The 19,432-nt window shown below is 42.4% G+C and overlaps 1 protein-coding gene across 2 annotated transcripts in view; it reads left to right on the top strand.

Annotated features, from left to right (window-relative positions):
* The window catches only part of suclg2 (succinate-CoA ligase GDP-forming subunit beta), a 128,424-nt gene extending 111,107 nt beyond the window's left edge, over nt 1–17,317 (top strand). The window contains exons 10-11 of one of the 2 annotated variants that reach the window (XM_061687712.1): nt 625–745; nt 16,055–17,317. In XM_061687712.1, coding sequence (XP_061543696.1) covers nt 625–745; nt 16,055–16,167 — 234 coding nt within the window. In that variant the 3' untranslated portion in view covers nt 16,168–17,317. Of the gene's footprint in view, nt 1–624; nt 746–16,034 lie in introns of both variants that reach the window. The other variant, XM_061687713.1, reaches the window with a different exon arrangement.
* The last annotated feature ends 2,115 nt before the right edge of the window (nt 17,318–19,432 follow it).

Raw genomic sequence — 19,432 nt, 5'->3', positions numbered from 1 at the left:
TATTTAGGCGCAAGACAAATCGCATACACAACATATCATTCTTGAAGCAGACAATTTTCCACCATATATTTCCCCAATATCTCACAATCAATATCTCAACTGACTTTATCTGTCTCTATTTACATATTTTCTACATGGTGTCGTCATCCACAGAGGCTGTAAAAAGTACCAGCCCTATTTTGACAAAGTAAAGTATAGTACAAAAACTTTGTACTTTGAATTTAATTTGCAGTTTGAATATTAAATATGTTTTGTGACACTAGTAGTGCTGGATATTTTCTGACACACCTTGCGTTTGTACTTCGTTATTTCCACAAATGATGACCAGAAATATTGATTTTTGCTTTTGTAGGGAAGAATTTAGTGATAATGTATCCTGAACTAGGTACACAGTAGGAAATAGATGGCTGGATGGATTTCAAGATGAAAGTACTGAGGTGTTCACTGGCATGGTGACTGTGTACAAAAACTCATGTTTGGAAGCACAATATCCAAGAATACTGCATGTCCCCTTTTAATATGATAATATTTTGTTATTGTTATTTTGTTCTTCTAGCAGATGCTAGAAAGTATAGAGTACAAAATGTGTCCCCCTCTGAATACTCTCCATCTTTTAAATCTCAGGTTGAGGCCATCCTCGTCAACATCTTTGGGGGGATCGTCAACTGTGCTATTATTGCCAACGGTATCACCAAAGCCTGTCGAGAGCTGGAACTAAAGGTGCCTCTGGTGGTCAGACTTGAAGGTAAGAAAATGGTTCTTCAAAGCAGTGGGTCCATAAGCACCTAGGATGATGATGACCTTGAAGTCACCCATTTTTCCAGGATCTTTGTCGACTGCATTGTATTAGCCGATTGTCTTATTGTTGCTGTGGTCTGTCGCCATTTAGCTGCTGGCCCCACAGCCTGATGCATACAGGCAACACTTAAAATTACCTGTTACACTGTGTTCCCAGCAGCCAGAGCTGCCCCATTTTCCCGAAACTTAGTGTTACATGGGATTCTGGCCATTGTTTTTCCTCTTTATTCAAGCTTTGCTCAGTCTTCTCATTGTCTATCATGGTACCTGTGATGGGACATGGGGGAAGGGGCTGCTGAGTCCCAGAGGCTCAAAGGTACACTACGGTTTGGCCCCCAGTCTGCCACTGCCTGCCTGTATGTTCCCTTCTGAGTGGGCCGCCCACGTTTCTCACGTTCTGCTCAAAGTCTGACACGTTTCATATTCATTGATTTTCCGAAGAGTCAACATGTACGGAACCGAACCGAAAACCGTGACCATACAAAACTGAGATACGAACTGAACTCTGTGAATTTTGTGAACGTGAGATACCAGGAAAATACATATGCTTCACATCTTATGATGGGCCACCTCCAATTTTTTTTACACCCCATTACAGTACGGTCAGGTTGTCTTGCATTTAGCCCGTTTTACTCTGGCCAACCGGATTTCTAATCCACACCATGACTGCTGTGGCAAATTTTGTGGCAATCACGGCCTGACATGTCCATTCCGTTTTGTCCATGGTGCCTGAAACAGGGCTGCCATAGTGTAAACACAGCATAATACACCTTTCTATCTGTTTTTCCTAAAAACAGTCAGCTTTGGGTCTAACACATCCATGTCTACCAACAAGAGCATAAAACTAAAACTTTAAGAGCACCTATTTTTCACCCTTATTTTACCTTTGAAACCATTGTGTTATTGCTGCTGTATGAGCTTATTCATCTTCATTGCAGCCCAGTGTCCGAGTACGAACAGCAGTGCATTTCTCATGTGTGTCACATTCTGCTGCACTCGTCATTAGCGGTGGCAAGAACAACAGTAGAGACAGCACTGATAAGCTCACCTTTCAACCTGTGTATGCTAATGTAGCCTGGACAGCTGTGTGTGCGTGTGTGTGTGTGTGTGTGTGTGTGCGCGCGCGCTTATTTATAGTGTGTGTGTGGAGAATGTGATTGAAAGAGTGACTCTTAAGGGTTTTTTATACTACCGCGGCTCCTATGTGGCAATTGATGCGCACATGGCACAAATTGTCACTGCGCGCAGGATGCCGCGGAGATCATCTCTCGTGATTGGTCCGTTTTAGTCACATGCTGTGATAATGTACTCAGCTTTCCCCTTGGTTCCACATACCACTTAAGCCGCAGCCGTCTTGATCGATTTTGCAGCCTAATTAAACATATCATCTGGTCATCTAGGTCCATTTGTTCTAGTAGACACTGTTCCACGGTCGCCATCGCTGTTGCTTTGTTCCTTGTTCCGGAAAGGAAAAACGGCTACCGGAAATGGCCATAAAATGTAGAGGAAACTCCACCCTGTGGTGTCCTGGCCAATACCAGCCGTAGCGACACCCCCGACTTGGAGGAGAACTGCAGGACATTTTCAAAACAGCGTGCGTGGGTTGCGCTCGAGTATAAAGGCAAACTGCGCGCGGGATAGCCGCAGTGACGTCAGCACGGTCGCCGCCCGTGTGACTATAAAGAAGCCTTTCGAAGCACAGGGAGAGTGAACAGCATCACGTTCCACTGTATGTCATTACACGGTAATAAGGTTTTTTGGTCAGGACATGTAAACAGTTTCTCTGAGCCACCTGTGAATTAAGGTACTGCAGTAGAGAATTTACATGGCTGCTCAACAAGGAAATATTAATCAGAATCAGAATCAGAATCATCTTTATTTGCCAAGTATGTCCAAAACACACAAGGAATTTGTCTCCGGTAGTTGGAGCCGCTCTAGTACAACAGACAGTCAATTTACAGAACACTTTGGGGACATCAAGACATTGACAAAAAAACAATTGTGCAAAAAGATGCAGAGTCCTCTAGCACTTAGAGCAGTTCGAACGACTAATGTTGCAATAGTCCGGTGCAATGACCATTGTGCAAAGGGCGGTGAGACTTCAAGGAGTGTATGCGGTTTAAAGTGACGAGTAGTGCGATCATCTGCGACAATGTTGGTTGTGCAAATGTTACAGATACTCCTCAATCAGTGTGCAAATGGAGCAGATGCTACTCTGGCATGAGTGGCCAGGATATGCAAATAGTGCAGCATGGCGAGACAACTACAGTGAGTGCACGAGTAATACATAATTGGCCCCACAGAAATGTGACAACGAACTCAAGTCAAAAAATTGCCAGCTTGTTGTAATGGAATTATAGGTTAGGTGTTTAAGAAGTTGATCGCAAGAGGGAAGAAGCTGTTGGAATGTCTACTAGTTCTAGTTTGCGTTGATCGGTAGCGCCTACCTGAGGGAAGGAGCTAGAAGAGCCGGTGACCGGGGTGCAGACGGTCCGAGAAGATTTTGCACGCCCTTGTCTTAGTTCTGGCAACGTGCAAGTCCTCAATGGTGGGTAGGGGGGTACCGACAATCCTTTCAGCAGTTTTGATTGTCCGTTGCAGTCGGAGTTTGTCCTTTTTTGTAGCAGCACCAAACCAGACTGTGATGGAAGAACACAGGACTGATTCGATGACCGCTGTGTAGAACTGTCTCAGCAGCTCCGATGGCAGGCCGTGCTTTCTCAGAAGCCGCAGGAAGTACATCCTCTGCTGGGCCTTTTTGAGGACGGAGTTGATGTTGTTCGCCCACTTCAGGTCCTGAGAGATTGTAATTCCCAGGAACTTGAAGGTCTCGACGGTTGACACAAGGCAGCTGGACAACGTGAGGGGCAGCTGTGGCGAAGGATGCCTCCTGAAGTCCACGATCATCTCTACCGTCTTGAGCGTGTTCAGCTCCAGGTTGTGTCGGCCGCACCACAGCTCCAGCCGCTCCGCTTCCTGTCAATATGCAGACTCGTCACCGTCCTTGATGAGGCCGATGACAGTGGTGTCATCTGCAAACTTCAGGAGCTTGACAGTTGGGTTCGCTGAGGTGCAGTCGTTCGTGTAGAGAGAGAAGAGCAGCGGAGAGAGGACACAACCTTGGGGCGCCCCAGTGCTGATGCTGCGTGTGGATGAGGTGGCCTTCCCCAGCCTGACCTGCTGTGTCCTGCCCGTCAGAAAGCTGTAAATCCACTGGCAGATGGCAGGTGAGACGCTGAGCTGGAGAAGCTTGGTTGAAAGGAGTTCAGGGATGATGGTGTTGAACGCTGAGCTGAAGTCTACGAACAGGATCCTCGCGTAGGTCCCTGCACTGTCGAGGTGTTCTAGGATGAAGTGCAGTCCTATGTTGACTGCATCATCCGCAGACCTGTTCGCTTGGTAGGCAAACTGCAGGGGGTCCAGCAGGGGACCTGTGACACTCTTGAGGTGGTCCAGCACGAGACGTTCAAAGGACTTCATGACCACAGATGTCAAAGCGACAGGCCTGTAGTCATTCAGACCAGAGATTGCAGGTTTCTTGGGGACTGGAATGATGGTGGAGCGTTTGAAACAGGATGGAACTTCGCACATTTCCAAAGATCTGTTAAAGATCTGAGTGAAGACTGGAGCGAGCTGGTCCGCGCAGACTTTGAGGCAGGATGGGGACACATGGTCCGGTCCTGTCGCTTTGTTAATCTTCTGTTGTTTGAAGATGCGTCTCACATCCTGTTCATGGATGGTTAACGCAGAAGTCAGAGGTGTGGTTGTGGTCGCGGGTGCGGCCGGGTGGGTGTGTGGAGTGAAACTGTCCTTTTCAAATCTGCAATAGAAGGTATTCAAGTCGTTGGCTAGTGTGCTATTGTTCTCAGCTTGGGGGGATCGTCGCTTGTAATTAGTCAGCGATTGGAATGCATGCCAGACTGTTTTTGAGTCGTTCGCGCTAAACTGTTTTTCCAACTTTGCTGCATAGATCCTCTTTGCAATGTTAATTTCTTTAGTCAGCTGGTTTCTAGCTCGATTATACAGGGCCCTGTCCCCGCTCTGATATGCGTCTTCCTTATCTTGGCGAAGCTGCTTAAGTTTAGCAGTGAACCACGGCTTGTTGTTGTTGAATGTCCGAAATGATTTTGTTGGAACACAAACCTCTTCACAGAAACTGATATAGGATGTGACTGTGTCCGTATATTCATCCAGGCTGCCAGCTGAGTTTTCAAAGACACTCCAGTCTGTGCAGTCTAAACAGCTTTGAAGTTCCATCTTTGCTTCATTGGTCCACTTTTTGACTGTTTTCACTGTAGGCTTCGCACATTTAAGTTCTTGCTTGTACGTCGGTATTAAGTGAATTAAGCAGTGATCAGACGAGCCCAAGGCTGCACGAGGTATAGCACGGTATGCGTTTTTTACCGTAGTGTAGCAGTGGTCTAAAGTATTATTTTCCCTGGTAGGACAGTCGATGTGCTGCTTGTATTTAGGGAGTTCGTGGTTGAGTTTAGCTTTGTTAAAGTCCCCGAGAATAATGAGGGGTGAGTCAGGGTGTTTTTTTTCAATTTCGTTGACTTGTTCGGTGAGCGTTAGCAATGCGGCGTTCGTGTTAGCTTGCGGTTTAATATAGACTCCAGCCAGTATAAACGATGCAAACTCACGTGGCGAGTAAAATGGTTTACAGTTCAAAAACAGCGACTCCAAATGCGGGCTGCAGTGTGTGCTGAGCACCGTGACGTCCGTACACCATTTTTCGTTTATATGGAGGCATATCGTTTTCGTTTTCCCCGATGATTCCATGTCGCGGTCCGCTCGATGAATGTTGAAGCCGGGAAGCGTGACGGCGCCATCGGGTACAGCGTCGCAAAGCCAGGTCTCCGTGAAGCACATGGCCGCGGAACGTCCGAAGTCTTTACTGGTCTTTAACAGAAGATGAAGCTCGTCCATTTTGTTGGGTAGGGAGCGTACATTCGCGAGGTGGATCGACGGGAACGCCAGTCTGTGTCCTCTCTTGCGGAGTTTCACCTGAATGCCGGCTCGTTTTCCTCTGTGGCGCCGCTTCCGCATCCATGCGCCGAAAATAATAGGACTAGTGTGAGCCATCACCATTAAAAAAGTGTTTCCCTTCCTCTGAGAAATCATGCACGTGTTATAGTGTTGTGCGTCCACCCAAAGTAGACCTGTAACAAGGCCAGATGTGTTACATAAACTAAAATTAATTAGAGCAGGGGTAACCAACACGTCGATCGTGATCGACAGGTAGAGCTCCATGCCCATCATGGTAGACTGCGAGTCATTTTCAAACTAAAACCTATGCCGATTTAAAATATATACTATTTTCATTTATTTTCTTATTACTTTGAATAATTTTAGTTGGATGTTTACGACTGGGTTCTTTGTTCATTTGGATCACCAACGGGTCATATTATGAATTATTGTATTATATTATTATTTTGTTCATTTTATTTAGAAAAGCCCCAAAAAGGTTACACTGCTAGTGGGTCTGCAAACTTCACAGAGGTAGTCGGATTGATGTGTTGGCAAAAAAAGCAAATACGTAGGTGCATTATTTTCATCAACAATGGGAAAGCGACTTCCTCTTCACTTCATCAAATGGGAAAACGATATGCCTCATATGCAAATACGAGCATATGTCGTCATGTTCATCGACTTTGTTTCTTATTAAAATAACAAAATTGCAAATTGTCACTTTTAAGAAGGGTTTTTTTTTGTTACCAGCCCCTCTTTCAAAATAAATGAAAAATAGTTTAACAAACAACTTAATACTGGCACCTGATTTCTAAAGTAGGTAAAGATCATTTTTTGTGTGTATATGTAATAATATGAGGCAATCATACATTTATATGGGCTCACAGTCATAATGGCCCTCTGAGGGAAACCATAACTATAATGTGGCCCACGACAAAAATTAGTTTGACACCCCTGCTTTAAAGGAAAAAGGCACTGCTATTCCCCTTTCTTCAGTTTCTGTAAAGGAATAACATTTGATAAATGTTCCTTCATGTTTTGACGTTTTTCCCCAAATGCATTTTCACTTATCTACACAAATATCGGCACTACTTTTTTTAATTGTTATTTTGTTTTTTCACTTTTTTCATACACTGCTATGATCCTGAACACAGTTACAAGTCAGGGATCTATGATGTAAAAGAATATAAGTAGACCCTTCAGCATAAAACTCCCAAGCCTTATTGTCTAAGATGAGACACCAACTCCAGAAGATCACTGCTGGTTGTTGGCCTAACCATGTTTGCTTGGCCTGGGCCTTATTCACGCTTTCGCTGTGGGTCATTACATCTTGGGTTGCAGTCTAGTGAAGAAGATTGGTTGGGAATCAATCAGCTCAGCTTGCTTGGCTTGCTGCAGGGCAGTGGGCACAGCTCAATGTTCTTCAATGGGATCAGAATGGATTAACTGGCACACTTTTAATTGGGAAAGCTCATTTAAATGGATTGGCGTGATTGCATTGGTCCAAGAGTTGTGTATTCTCATTAGTGTAGGAGAAGAAAGGACTTTTGATGCAGGCAGAGTTGAAGGAGGGAATCAAAAGAGTTGCATGAGGTGTTTTTGTTCAGTAGAAGCGTCTTACTAAACCTCCTTTGATCACTTGCTGCAAAAGACGGCTGAGCATTTACACACACTCCAGTGACTTTATAATGTTTTGGCAAATCTTTTTATGACAGACTAAAGTAAGGAAGCAATCTTGTCTTTGTGGGTTTTTATTTCAAGAACAAAAAAATCTTTGCAAATGAGTCGCCATGAGTTATTAACCCCTTACTGAAGCACAAGCAAAAAATCACCTCCATTATACAGAGAGGAACAGAATAAAAAGAAAAGAAATACACCCCTTTCATTCTCACAACATTCCCACACAATTAGCTTTGTCCAGCTGCACTCAAATTTATATTTATAGGAATGGGTGCATGCAGAGGGGAGGGAGCGGAGCGGTAGGAGGTGGCAGTGCCGCGTGCGCAGGAGGTGGGCACTGACCGCTGTCGCCTGGCTGGACTTGCTCAAGCTGCTGATGGACTTGGCCCGGTGGGGGATATAGGGGAACCCAATCACTGCAGTCATCCCGACATCTTCCACCAGGCAACCTCGGATACAGTGACAAAGGAGGAGATGCACAGTTAGCAGCTTCTTTGCGCTCTTTTCCTTTTTTAACCTTGTCTGAGTCCTTTCAAACCTTCTCGCGCTTATTAGCCTCTGTCAACCATTTTTCTACAATTTTGACATTTTTCTCAATTTCTTCTAAATCCTTAACTTTAATTTGTTTTGTTCTTCCTCAAACAACTCCTTTCTTACTCCAACTTTTTCTTCAGTTGCTGTAACTGCCAAACACTTAAACGTTCCATCACCGGGAAACCATACTCTATTATCCACTTCTCAACACACGGCATAGATTTTTTTCCCCATATTTTTCCCTCATGTGGGTCATGACAGGTGATGTATTACACCGGTAATTCTTTTTTGCTCTTCCCACTTTTTTACAATATTCGACCGTCTTCGAAATTTACGGGGACCCTAACTCCTGATCGTCGGACTTGAACTTGAGGAAACTAACCCCTCCAGATTATTGAACCCGAACCTGGGCACCCTAACCCTCGAACCTGGGGACCCTAACCCTCGAACTGAAACCGGGGGACTTTAAGAACTCAAACCTTACCAATGGAATGTGGGGAGAGCAATTACCAATACCACTTTGTATTCAAAGACAAGATTGCTCAAACCAAATACACTACTATTAAAATAAAAAATGTTTGAATTCTTTACCTTAATTCTTTGTTGTGGTCTGTTTGGAATCTCGTGGTGATGGCCGATTCAGGAGGGCGGCCGGGCAGTCCCCCGTCCTAATGTTTGGATAGAGGCAGGACTGGTGTGTTCGTCCGGGATGATCAGTCACTGGTCCGCAAGGCCCTCTGGATCGGCGAGCAAACCTGGAATCCCACTTCTGACACAAACTGTTTTGGCAAATCTTTTCCTGACAAAATAAATAAGAAAGCAATCTTGTCTTTGTGATTTTTTATTACAAGAAAAAAAAGTTGATAACCCCGTACTGAAGCCCAAGCAATAAAATCACCTCCGTTATACAGAAGTGAGCGAGACAGATACGAACAAAAATAAATAAATAAATAAATACACCCCTCTCATTCCCACAACATTCTCACACAATTAGCGTTGTCCACCTGCACTCAAACTTATCTTTATGGGAATGGGTGCATGCAGAGGATGAGAAAGGAAGAGAAAAACAGGAAGCAGTCAAAAAATCTTCCCATCTGGGGTTCCAATCAAGGACACACACAAGAACTGTGCTGACTAAGAGCTAAGGAACAATAAAACATGTTAGGTTATATGGAACTAATAAAACTAATATTTGATATACAGGAAGTCCTCGTTTTACGGATGAGTTCCATTCCTACGCTGGCGACGTAACCCGAATTTCCGACGTTAATTTCCGGATTTCACCGTTAAAGTCGAAATTTACGTTGAAATACTTCTGTTACGGGTATTGTCCCACGTGATTGTGACAGCAAGCTCAGTGTATGTGGTCGTGTGCGTCGATGTGTGAGTGAGACGGGACTGTGAAGGACGAAGGAGTGCGCGGAGGTGCGAGTGTGTACAGTGGCAAGTGTAGTGACGGAGACCGGGGAAGAGTAGCGATTAGCGGAGGACCCATTGACGTTGAATGTGCAGAGGAGATAATAAAGCCATTAAAGCAGCAAATTGGTGCTTCGTGCCTTTATTGTTGCTGCCACCCAGCTCAGCTGTGCAACAAGAGAAGGGAGTTAACCCCTTCGTCTCCCGACCACGGTCAGGTGACCGTAGCAGGAAAGGTTAACACTTCATATAAAGAAACTAAAATACATTAAAATAAAAAAATAAGATGCTGTACTTACCATTACTGCTGAGAGTGTGAAAAAAGGAGGGCGAAAAAGGCAAAGATACTCCCGGCGCACAAACACAAACAACCACTATGCACTAGCTGAGCAGAAACACTATGGTGCTGGGGACAAAATGGCGGACGAGGCACGGGCGTCGTAAAGTCGGGACGTCGTAGGTCGAGTACGTCGTAACTCGAGGACTTCCTGTATATGCAACATTAATTTTCCAGAGCAATAACTACACTGCCCTCCTATGGCCTATTTCCGCACTATGACGGAAAAATAACTTAAATAGCCCTGAGGGCACAGCAACAGACATCAAGGTTTTTGTTTAGCTGTGGTCCTGACTTATAAATGTGCCCCTTTTTCCTATGACTATCTGTCAAACAACAAAATTTCTTTCCCCTTGAATAGTCATTTGGCTTTATTTGTCATACAAAAAAAAAATAGTTAGAGGTCCTTTTTTTTTTTGGTTTGAATCGATTCCATTATGTTTGCCAGTACCATTGTTGAATACAGCGCATGCACTGCAATCACATTTTGTTTTACATGTAAAAACAAATAACAAAAAAAAAAAACATTTACATTGATACAAGGCATCGTTCCCATCTGCATAACATTTCAATTGTAAATGTGGCTGTCCTTGTTATGTCTTTAACAAAAGTCAAAACGTTTTTCAGGACATAAAAAATGTTTAATGACTGGCACCACATCAAAAGAAAAACCTATGTGCGTTGCTCACAAGTATCTAGCGTGCATTCTGCTGAGCACATTTGATGTTTGACTCACGGATAGTAATGGGAGGAGCACATTTCCAACATTTTTGGATCCAAAGAGAAAACTCATGCTGCCTGCTACTGACAATTATGAGGATTAATGCTCAGTCTCAACAAGCATGATGACATCGGGTGATGAAAGAGAAAAAGAGTTTTGAGAAGGAGTTGACAATAATAGTATAGCAATATAGAGTCAGTCATATTTAGATGTGTTAAATGGTGACAGGAACACTGCGGCTGAATTATATGGTCTGTTTCTGAATATACCAGATAACAATAATTGATATAAGCTGGTGCAATGTAACTTCTAAAGTCGTATGCTCTTAATGTCATGCAATTCATTATTCAGCAATTGATTTTCAGGTAAAATTTGCCCTTTTGCAGCACTTATTCCAAAAGTTTTTTTAATTAATGTATTTTTTAAATATTTCAATATTTTACATTGTCCAAAGCTACTAGTGGTTGTCTAGTCATAGCATTTTAGTAATTTGTTAGTATTTAGGAACACTGAAAATAAATCACAAATAGACAAAACCTCGATATTAATGGTGATCTAGTGATTGCTGCATGCCACTCAGCTGCATAGTGTTTTTAACATTTTCTGAGAGAAAAAAAGTACACTTTTATACCACATAGTTTGCATGAAGCTATGCCTGTTTTCGCTGAAAGTAAACAACATGAATATGACAAATTAATGATTAATAAAATAATATATTCCGATCCATAAGACCCCACAGCATTAGATTGGTCTTCTGGTTTACGGCCAATCATCACTGCCTGTAATTTGACGTTTTATTTTTCATAACCACTAGATGGTGGCATACATTTATAAAATGTGAAAGTTTTTTCCATTTGCCCCTATACCTATGTATAATGCGCACCTATTGACTTTTGAAAAAATTTTTGGGGGGGGAAATGCTCATTATACATGAGGAATTACGGTACCATTCACACTCGCAGCAAAGGACAATTTATTGAGTCTTCAATGAACCTAACATGCAAGCAGAGTGAGAGCATGCAAACTCCACACAGGAAGGCCAGAGTCCGGATACAAACCCTCAACCTCAGATCTCTAAGGTGCATGTGCTAACAACTCGAACATTTTCTGTATAAACTGAAAAATGCATGAGGATTTTGCATTTATGTTTGGTTCTATAACAACTCACACTGTAGTGCATAATGTGAAAGTAAGACACGTCATTTCGTTTCCTCTTCATCACTTCTAAGCCTTTGTAATTTCAGCTCCTTAAAGCAGAAAGTGACACACAATTAGTAGCTTCCTCGTCAACAGAACTCTTCTGCGCCATATTTGGCACAGCCCCAAACCTTATTATCCCATTGAAATATGGCGGCCTATAATTGACTCACACATTAAAGTGACATTCTCACAATAGTCTAGTAAGCTGGCTAATTACAGTGGAGACACAACAGAAATATGTTGTAAAGTGGCAATATATCAAAAGGCGAATCACCCAGTCTTGTGTTGTAGATGCTTGAACGGTGCGTTTAAAGTCCTTAAGCTGAGCGGGCTTGTAAGGATGCTGACTAGACGCATCATTCAGTATCTTGGAAAGAGTTCAAAAGTTAATGGAAACGTGATGTCTGTGTGGGTTTGCATGCACTTGAGATTCCACTCGTGGTTTGTCCACATGCACAAAAAAATTATAACCCGCAAGCTAGGCAAGCATTGCTATTGCTGTGTAACTTCATCACAACCCAGCAGTATTTTACATTCCTTGTCAAATATTATGCCTTGACTGTAAGGTATATGCAGAAAATAAGAAAAAGGGTGGAGTAAAAGTCATTCATTTTGGTTTTCTGTACTTCTGTGCATGAATGTGTGGCCCCGTACAAGATGAGAGTCGGTCTCCAGCAGCACCTAGTGGCTGCAGGTGAACACGCACCCTGTCTATTTTAGTCACACGTACACACACACACACACACACACAGACACACTACATAGAACACACACCCAGAGGAACTCAGTTCTGTCCTAACCTTTGCTGTTGTGAGCTATCAGCACTTCTGGCTGCTCAGAGCCGAAGTGCCATCAGATCACACTCTCAAAAGCGCACTCAGAAAATACCAGGTAAATGTGTGTTCTGTCCTCACACTTGGAGAACACGGATGTGTCAGTAACGAAACAGTGCCATACATAAACCGCACCTCATCAATATTTATGAGATGGAGAAACAGCAAAACTACGTTTGTTTTTTTACTTTTAACTCACCACTGTATTCACTTGCAGTAGATGTTTGACAATGATAAAATACAATATGTAATGAATTATGGATTTGCGTTGGCCATGTATGACTGAGTTCTTTTGTCTCATGTTGTTTTTTGTAGTACCAAATTGGTATATTCATTGTCACCCTGTCTTCCTGCTTGTTTCCCTGAGCAAGGCCTCTTCCTGCTCTTATACTAATTAATTAGACTGCAGAATTGATTGTTTGCAGTGTACGGTGTTTGGGATTACTTATTATCTGGCTGGACAAAAGAGATAGAATATTAGGCGTTAAGTGGCACTGTAATACAATTCCTGACAAAAGCCCTATTGATCAGGTTGGCGAGGCCTCACAGGCATTCACACACACACACACAGACACACACACACACACACACACACACACACACTGCATTGGTTACATCATATGAAACCTGCACGTGTTTGGTGAACGTGAAAGCAGAGGAAGTGGATGTTATTGGCACATCACACATCCATGGGAAATGATTGGTAACAAAAAATGCTTGCAATAAGTCAACGTTATTACAAGTGAAGACAATTTCCAATTCTGATATTTTTGGAAGAAACATGAAGTCCAACAACATACATGATTTGCTTTTGTGGGCCACAAAATGATGTGGCGGGCCAGATTGTCCTCATTACAGTTGCAGGTGAGCTGGAGCCTATCTCAGCTGACTTTGGGCAAGAGACGGGGTTCACCGTGGATTGGTCGCCAGCCAATTGCAAGGCACATGTAGACAAACAGTAATTCACACTCACATTCACCACTATGAACAGTGTTGAGTCTTCAATTAACTGAACATCCATGTTTGTGGACTGTGGGAGGAAGCTGCATTAGCCTACATGTACAAAATGCATACATGCACAGGGAGAACACGCAAACTCTGCAGAGATTTGCACCCAGACCCTCAGACCTGTGAGGCATGTGTGCAAACCGCTTTCCGCTTTGTCGCCCTTTGGATAATTAATTGATCAAATTTCAGTTGTTTGCTGAAGGTGGTTCTGATCTAATATAATGTAAAATATGGTGTGTTGATTTAAATAAAGATTGTTGAGCTCTGTTAAGTGTTTTTTTAGTTTTTATAGCAAGTTGAAATAAAATAGTCATATATTCACTGGATTTGATCATACTTAGATTATATGTTTAAATGTGTTATATTGGTCGGCACGGTGGACGACTGGTTAGCACATCTGCCTCACAGTTCTAGGGACCGGGGTTCAAATCCCGGCCCCGCCTGTTTGGAGTTTGCATGTTCTCCCTGTGCCTGGGTGGGTTTTCTCCAGAGACTCCGGTTTCCTCCCACATCCCAAAATCATGCATGGTAGGTTAATTGAAGTCTCTAAATTGCCCGTAGGTGTGAATGTGAGTGCGAATGGTTGTTTGTTTATATGTGCCCTGCGATTGGCTGGCAGGGTGTACCCCACCTCCCGCCTGAAGATAGCTGGGATAGGCTCCAGCACTCCTGCGACCCTAGTGAGGAGAAGCAGTAGAGAAAATGGATGGATGTGTTATTTTGTTAATTTTCAGAATAAATTGAATGAAATTTGAAATTGTCTTACAGGTCCATAACCTAATTTCTACACTAAAGGTGTATTAATAGTTAAGGGAAACCCTTCTTATCAAATCACAATATATGCAAGTTGACATTTGTCATTGTGCTACATGAACGCCTCGGCATAACAGTAACAGGGCTGCATTTCGCTTTATTTAACCTTTGTGCTCTTTGGCCTCTATCGCATTCGCTGATGCGCTGCGGGCTCCCTCGTTGGCTCGCAGTGTCCTTCCGTCCGCAGAAGCACCCCCTGCCCGTGTTGTGACAGCCTTGTCAGCTTTGTGTTTCCCTTCATAGAGAGCAGCGCTCAGAGGCAGCCGGTCGAGAATCGCTGGCTCTTTTGTGTGTGTGTGTGTGTGTGTGTGTGTCTGCTGCTCTACGACGGTCCCGGGCCACCATGTCAGGCAGCATCTGCTACCCTCTGTTCATGTTCCAGCCAGTGGAGCACACACAGACAAACAGTGGCAGTGTTTACACACACAGCAACTGAACTTTACCCATCTGTCATTTGTGTGGATTCTTCCGCTGTGTTTATTTGCTGATGGCCTCGGGAAGCCATTTGTCTGTACAGTGAATGAGGATACGCTCCAGACGCACATGCAATAAGTGAAAATATATGATGTCAATAGGTTATATATATATATAAACACCCCTTTTACCCCATCACGTGCTTTAAACTCATTTAAATTGATTAAAACACAATTCAACTTCGTAAAACACACTTTTGAAATACATTGTTAACATAATGCGGACATTAGAAAGGGCTGCTAGCATAAAATGTAAAGAAAATACTGTACCCCGCCCGTGCTGGCGCATCTAAAAGAGGGACGTCTGCGCTGCATGATCATAGCCAACTTCAATCCCGTCTAATCAAAAGGGCTCCTCTCAGTCCATTTAAATAGTGTCCTAGTAGCGCACTGACAGTCTTTGACATGGCAGAAGAAGAAACTGATTTTCTCGAGTCTGGGAGGTTGAAGCATGCAAAGTATGTTTATACGGCAAGCAGATCTCCACAGGTGGATTATGTAAAGTTGAGTTGGAAGGAGATCTCAAATATCTGTGCCGTGAAGTGGGCACTTGGAAACAGTCCCCCCCACCCCCGATCGTTTGTATGCCCCTTTCTGTGCAGGCCAGTGGGACGATTTAAAAAAATCGAATAATGATAATCATAATTCTAATAATTATGCATTTAATGACTTGATTTCCACAACGATTCAGAGGGTTTGCTGCCCGCTGTTCACATATATTTATGAATGGATTACTTTCTGACATCCACCACACACAGAATCAGAATCTAATCAAATTCACCAAAATCACATTAGACCAGCTGTGCCAATATTTTGACGTGGTCTGAGCAGGTGTACGTTTAGACTGACATTCTCCTACCAAATTGTCAGTCCGCCAAGCGCATCTCAAAGGGCACACCCTCGCTGCTCTGAAACGGCCAGCTTGGCGCAGATCGGTCTGCCTAATTGACAAACACGCAGCGAACCGTGCACTTTCAAAAAAATTAGGATACTGTAGTTTCGCCACAGGTGCACAGGCAAATATCAAAAGACACTATCTTAATGCTAACATATAATATGAAATCCCATAAATGGGCTAATGCAAATGAGCATCGATGTTACAGTAATCATAAACCTTCAAACAACTGCTTTAACACTCACGCAGCAGCAACACATTCAAACAGACGATACAACAATATTCATAGGCACACAGTATATTCTGTCTGCTTTGTGGGAAAAACTTTATTTATTTATTTATTTTCCTCTAATAGTTTCTTCCTGTCCCCTTCAGGGACCAACGTGCATGAGGCCAAGAGGATCCTGAGAGAGAGCGGTCTGCCCATCACGGCTGCAGACAACCTGGACGATGCTGCCAAGAAAGCAGTGGCTGCCATCAAGAAGTAGAAAAGTCCAATCTATCTTCGTCAGCAACCTCAAGGTGGCCTTACTCACCGTCTGTGTTATGTTCCAGGCACAAAGCTCACCACAGGCTAAGAGCTCCTAAAACTTTTTTTGTTTGTTTAAGTACAACAACCATCATTACCACTACAGATCCTCAGCTGGTTTATGAGCCATAGAGCTAATCATTTATCCTCCCTCGTGCAGAATTTCTGCCAATGTTTCCTGGTAGCATCTTTCCCTCTGTTCTCTACATTGATTGTCATTAATTACTCTGCAAATTTCTTGTTTTTCATTTCACATCATGAAAGTCAGCAGAGGGAAGATCTCAAGCACAGATTAGACAGAGCCCTAACACTTTCACCATTCTGTTTTCAAAAACATATTGTGTCTCCCTCCTTTGTCATGCTGTAACAGTTTTATAGGCATTTGATTAGATAAGTTGTTTTTATGAAGATGCATTGTCAAGCGTTTTTCTAAGAAATAATAAATCCCTTATCTATGATTGAGGTCAGAGGCAGCCAGTAACATTGCGATAATTTAATGCTGCTTTACTTCAGCAAAGACAACAGTAGTGCTAGCAGCCCATGCTAAATCATTCTGGATTCTTTTGTCTCCGTCAATGCATTCATCCAATGCCTTATATGTGTCTCTCACATGAAGTATATAAAACTGCGCTGTGAATTTTCTACATCGTGATATTATTTGAGTTCTTCACTGATGCACATTCAAGATGGTAAATCTGTTTCTAGTGGTTTGTAAACAATCTCTAGCTCACCTTTGTTCAAGTGTGTTTAAAGAGCAACCACAGATCTTATATCTCTTTCTATATATATATATATATATATATATATATATATATATATATATATAAAATCCAGCTATGTAAATTGACAGAATATTTAGGAGTAGTACCTTTGCATATAATTATCACAACTATTACCTTTGCAGAGCCCATAAAAATTGAAATGTATCAATAGAATTTGAATATAGTTAGTACCTAATTTTTTATTCAATGAAATCATTTTTACTGTTGTCACTGGTGGTAGTTTGTCCATTTGGAAGCGATACAACACAGTTACAGATCCATTTTTCATTAACTCTTTGGTCTGTTTGTGCAGTCAAAATAAAAATCTGCATGGTTTCAGACACAATGCTCAGTGGTTCTCTTTGCGTTCTAATTTGAGTTTGTGTTAATATCTTGACAGTGTTGCTGTATTTATGATGGAATGTGTGCGTGTCAGCACACACATGCACACGGTTATGCGTTATTCTTTGTAATTTTAGCAGCGTACTCTCAACAAAACCTCGTATGATTAAACATTTCAAGTCACTACTTATTATATAATCAAAATGTAATTAGCAAAAATTACTACTATTTTGTACACATGGTCAGCAATTCCTGTTATATATGCCTTTTTGCTATGTGCATATAATTTGACATTTGTATATTTTCAAGAAAAGTTTGTGGTCCTATTTCTGCTTGTGAGTGACACACACAAGCTCCTGGAAACTCCCACTTTTAATGTTCTAATACAACTCCCAGAGCAGACTTCACAGAGAGTTCACTGAGGCTTCCTCTTGACAGAAGCACTGACTGTGTGATGGATTATCTTGTCAGTTCAATCTGAGAGGAAGTCCACACAAAACCGGTTTGACTACCGTCTGCATGAAAAACACAATATAAGTTGTTTTTGTGCACACGCCAGAGAGGAACTGTTGGTCACAAACTGAACTTTTGACTATTTTTATTCTCTGAAAAAAATCAAGAGGGCTCCAGAAGGCTCCAGTGGTTCTTGGAGCCTATCTTTGTTTTCTATACATTTGGGTGTGTTTCACCAAGGTTTAACATACAGAAACCAAGTTAGAAATTATTTTGGGAAGTCACATTACACTACACACTTTATGCGCGCGCATAGTGAACTGTGGGACGCAAAAGTGCTTCCGTAACAAGAGTCCTAATTTATTTGTCATGTTTTAATTTCCATCACCTATCGAAGAGTCATCTGAAGACGCAAACACGGGGGTGTATGGGGTATCATTGAGCTTCCTTCATGCCTGCCAGCCCAGCCACAGAAATAGACTGAAGGGTTCAATAATTGCTTTATTTCATGCTCTTGGCTGCGTGTGTCAGAAACCGCTCCGCTGATGGATTGGACGGAGGAATTTAAGGCTTGTTAAAGCAGCCTTCTCGGGCCCTGATATTGTTTAATTCAGTGTCAAGCTGGAGGTCACAATGAAATGTGCACACTGATTTACTGGGCAAAATTAGTGCCGCTCCATCATATAAATATAGATGAGGGTAAAGAAGCTTTGGAGGTCAGCCTGAAGACTTCTGTCAAGCAGTCTTTAAAGTGCACTAAATACAGTACCTTTGCAGAGAGGGCATTGCTTTCGATGGCCCTTGGACAAAGGGCTACTCCTCTAATTAAGCTATTTATTATGCCAAGGAAGTTTTATTCGCTTTGGTGGCGCACTTTGTCTTTGCAGTTGTTCATTTTGCTTTGTGAAAATGTGTTAAATGCTTAAGAATTGATATGAAAACAATACGTTGCTTTATTGGGTGGCATACAGCTGTCATCAGAGTCAAGGATATTTATCTTGATAAAGAGTGTGATATTTACAGACTCGTAAGCAACAACTCATGCTTTATGAACTCAAACATAGACGTTAATTAAAAAAATAATAATAACAATTAAAACCTATAGTGCTATGAATCACCCTTAGTTCTTATTTACTATGTCTGTCAGGGACATGGCTTCGCTCAATATTTCCCTTTTTCTTCCCCGCTGTTGACAAGGAATATTCAGTGTATGTCCTTAAAAGCTGGTTGTTTACAGGTTTTATGGAGTGGAAAGTCACACAGTGCAGGAGGGTAAAAAGGCCCAAAGTGAGGAAAGGTTGATACCGTGCTGCCATGGGTGTGCTCTGCACTGGCCTTGGTTCGCAAATGAACAGAAAAATCAATTTTCTTCTTTCCAAAACTGTTGTCAGCAGATGTCTGTAACCGAAGGACTTGGAATCGATATGAATTACTTTGACTGCCTGGAGAATAGGAGTGAGGTGTAGACAGGTTTAAAAATGTAATAATCCTCATCGCAACTCCACAATCTTCATTTTTACCGTGACAATCTCTTGTTTTCACCTTGTGTCCCCGCTGCTGTCATGATCTAGCAGTATATTCAGAGTCAATATTCATTTTCAATATTGAACACTTGCTTTTGTCATCCACAAATCTGAAAGCAAATGCTGCAAGCTACGTTGCCAACTC

This window comes from Phycodurus eques, chromosome 10, assembly GCF_024500275.1.
Source record: "Phycodurus eques isolate BA_2022a chromosome 10, UOR_Pequ_1.1, whole genome shotgun sequence".
Lineage (NCBI taxonomy): Eukaryota > Metazoa > Chordata > Actinopteri > Syngnathiformes > Syngnathidae > Phycodurus > Phycodurus eques.
The sequence above is the reverse complement of the archived record's forward strand: the minus strand, read 5'-3'. Positions and strand labels throughout refer to the sequence as shown.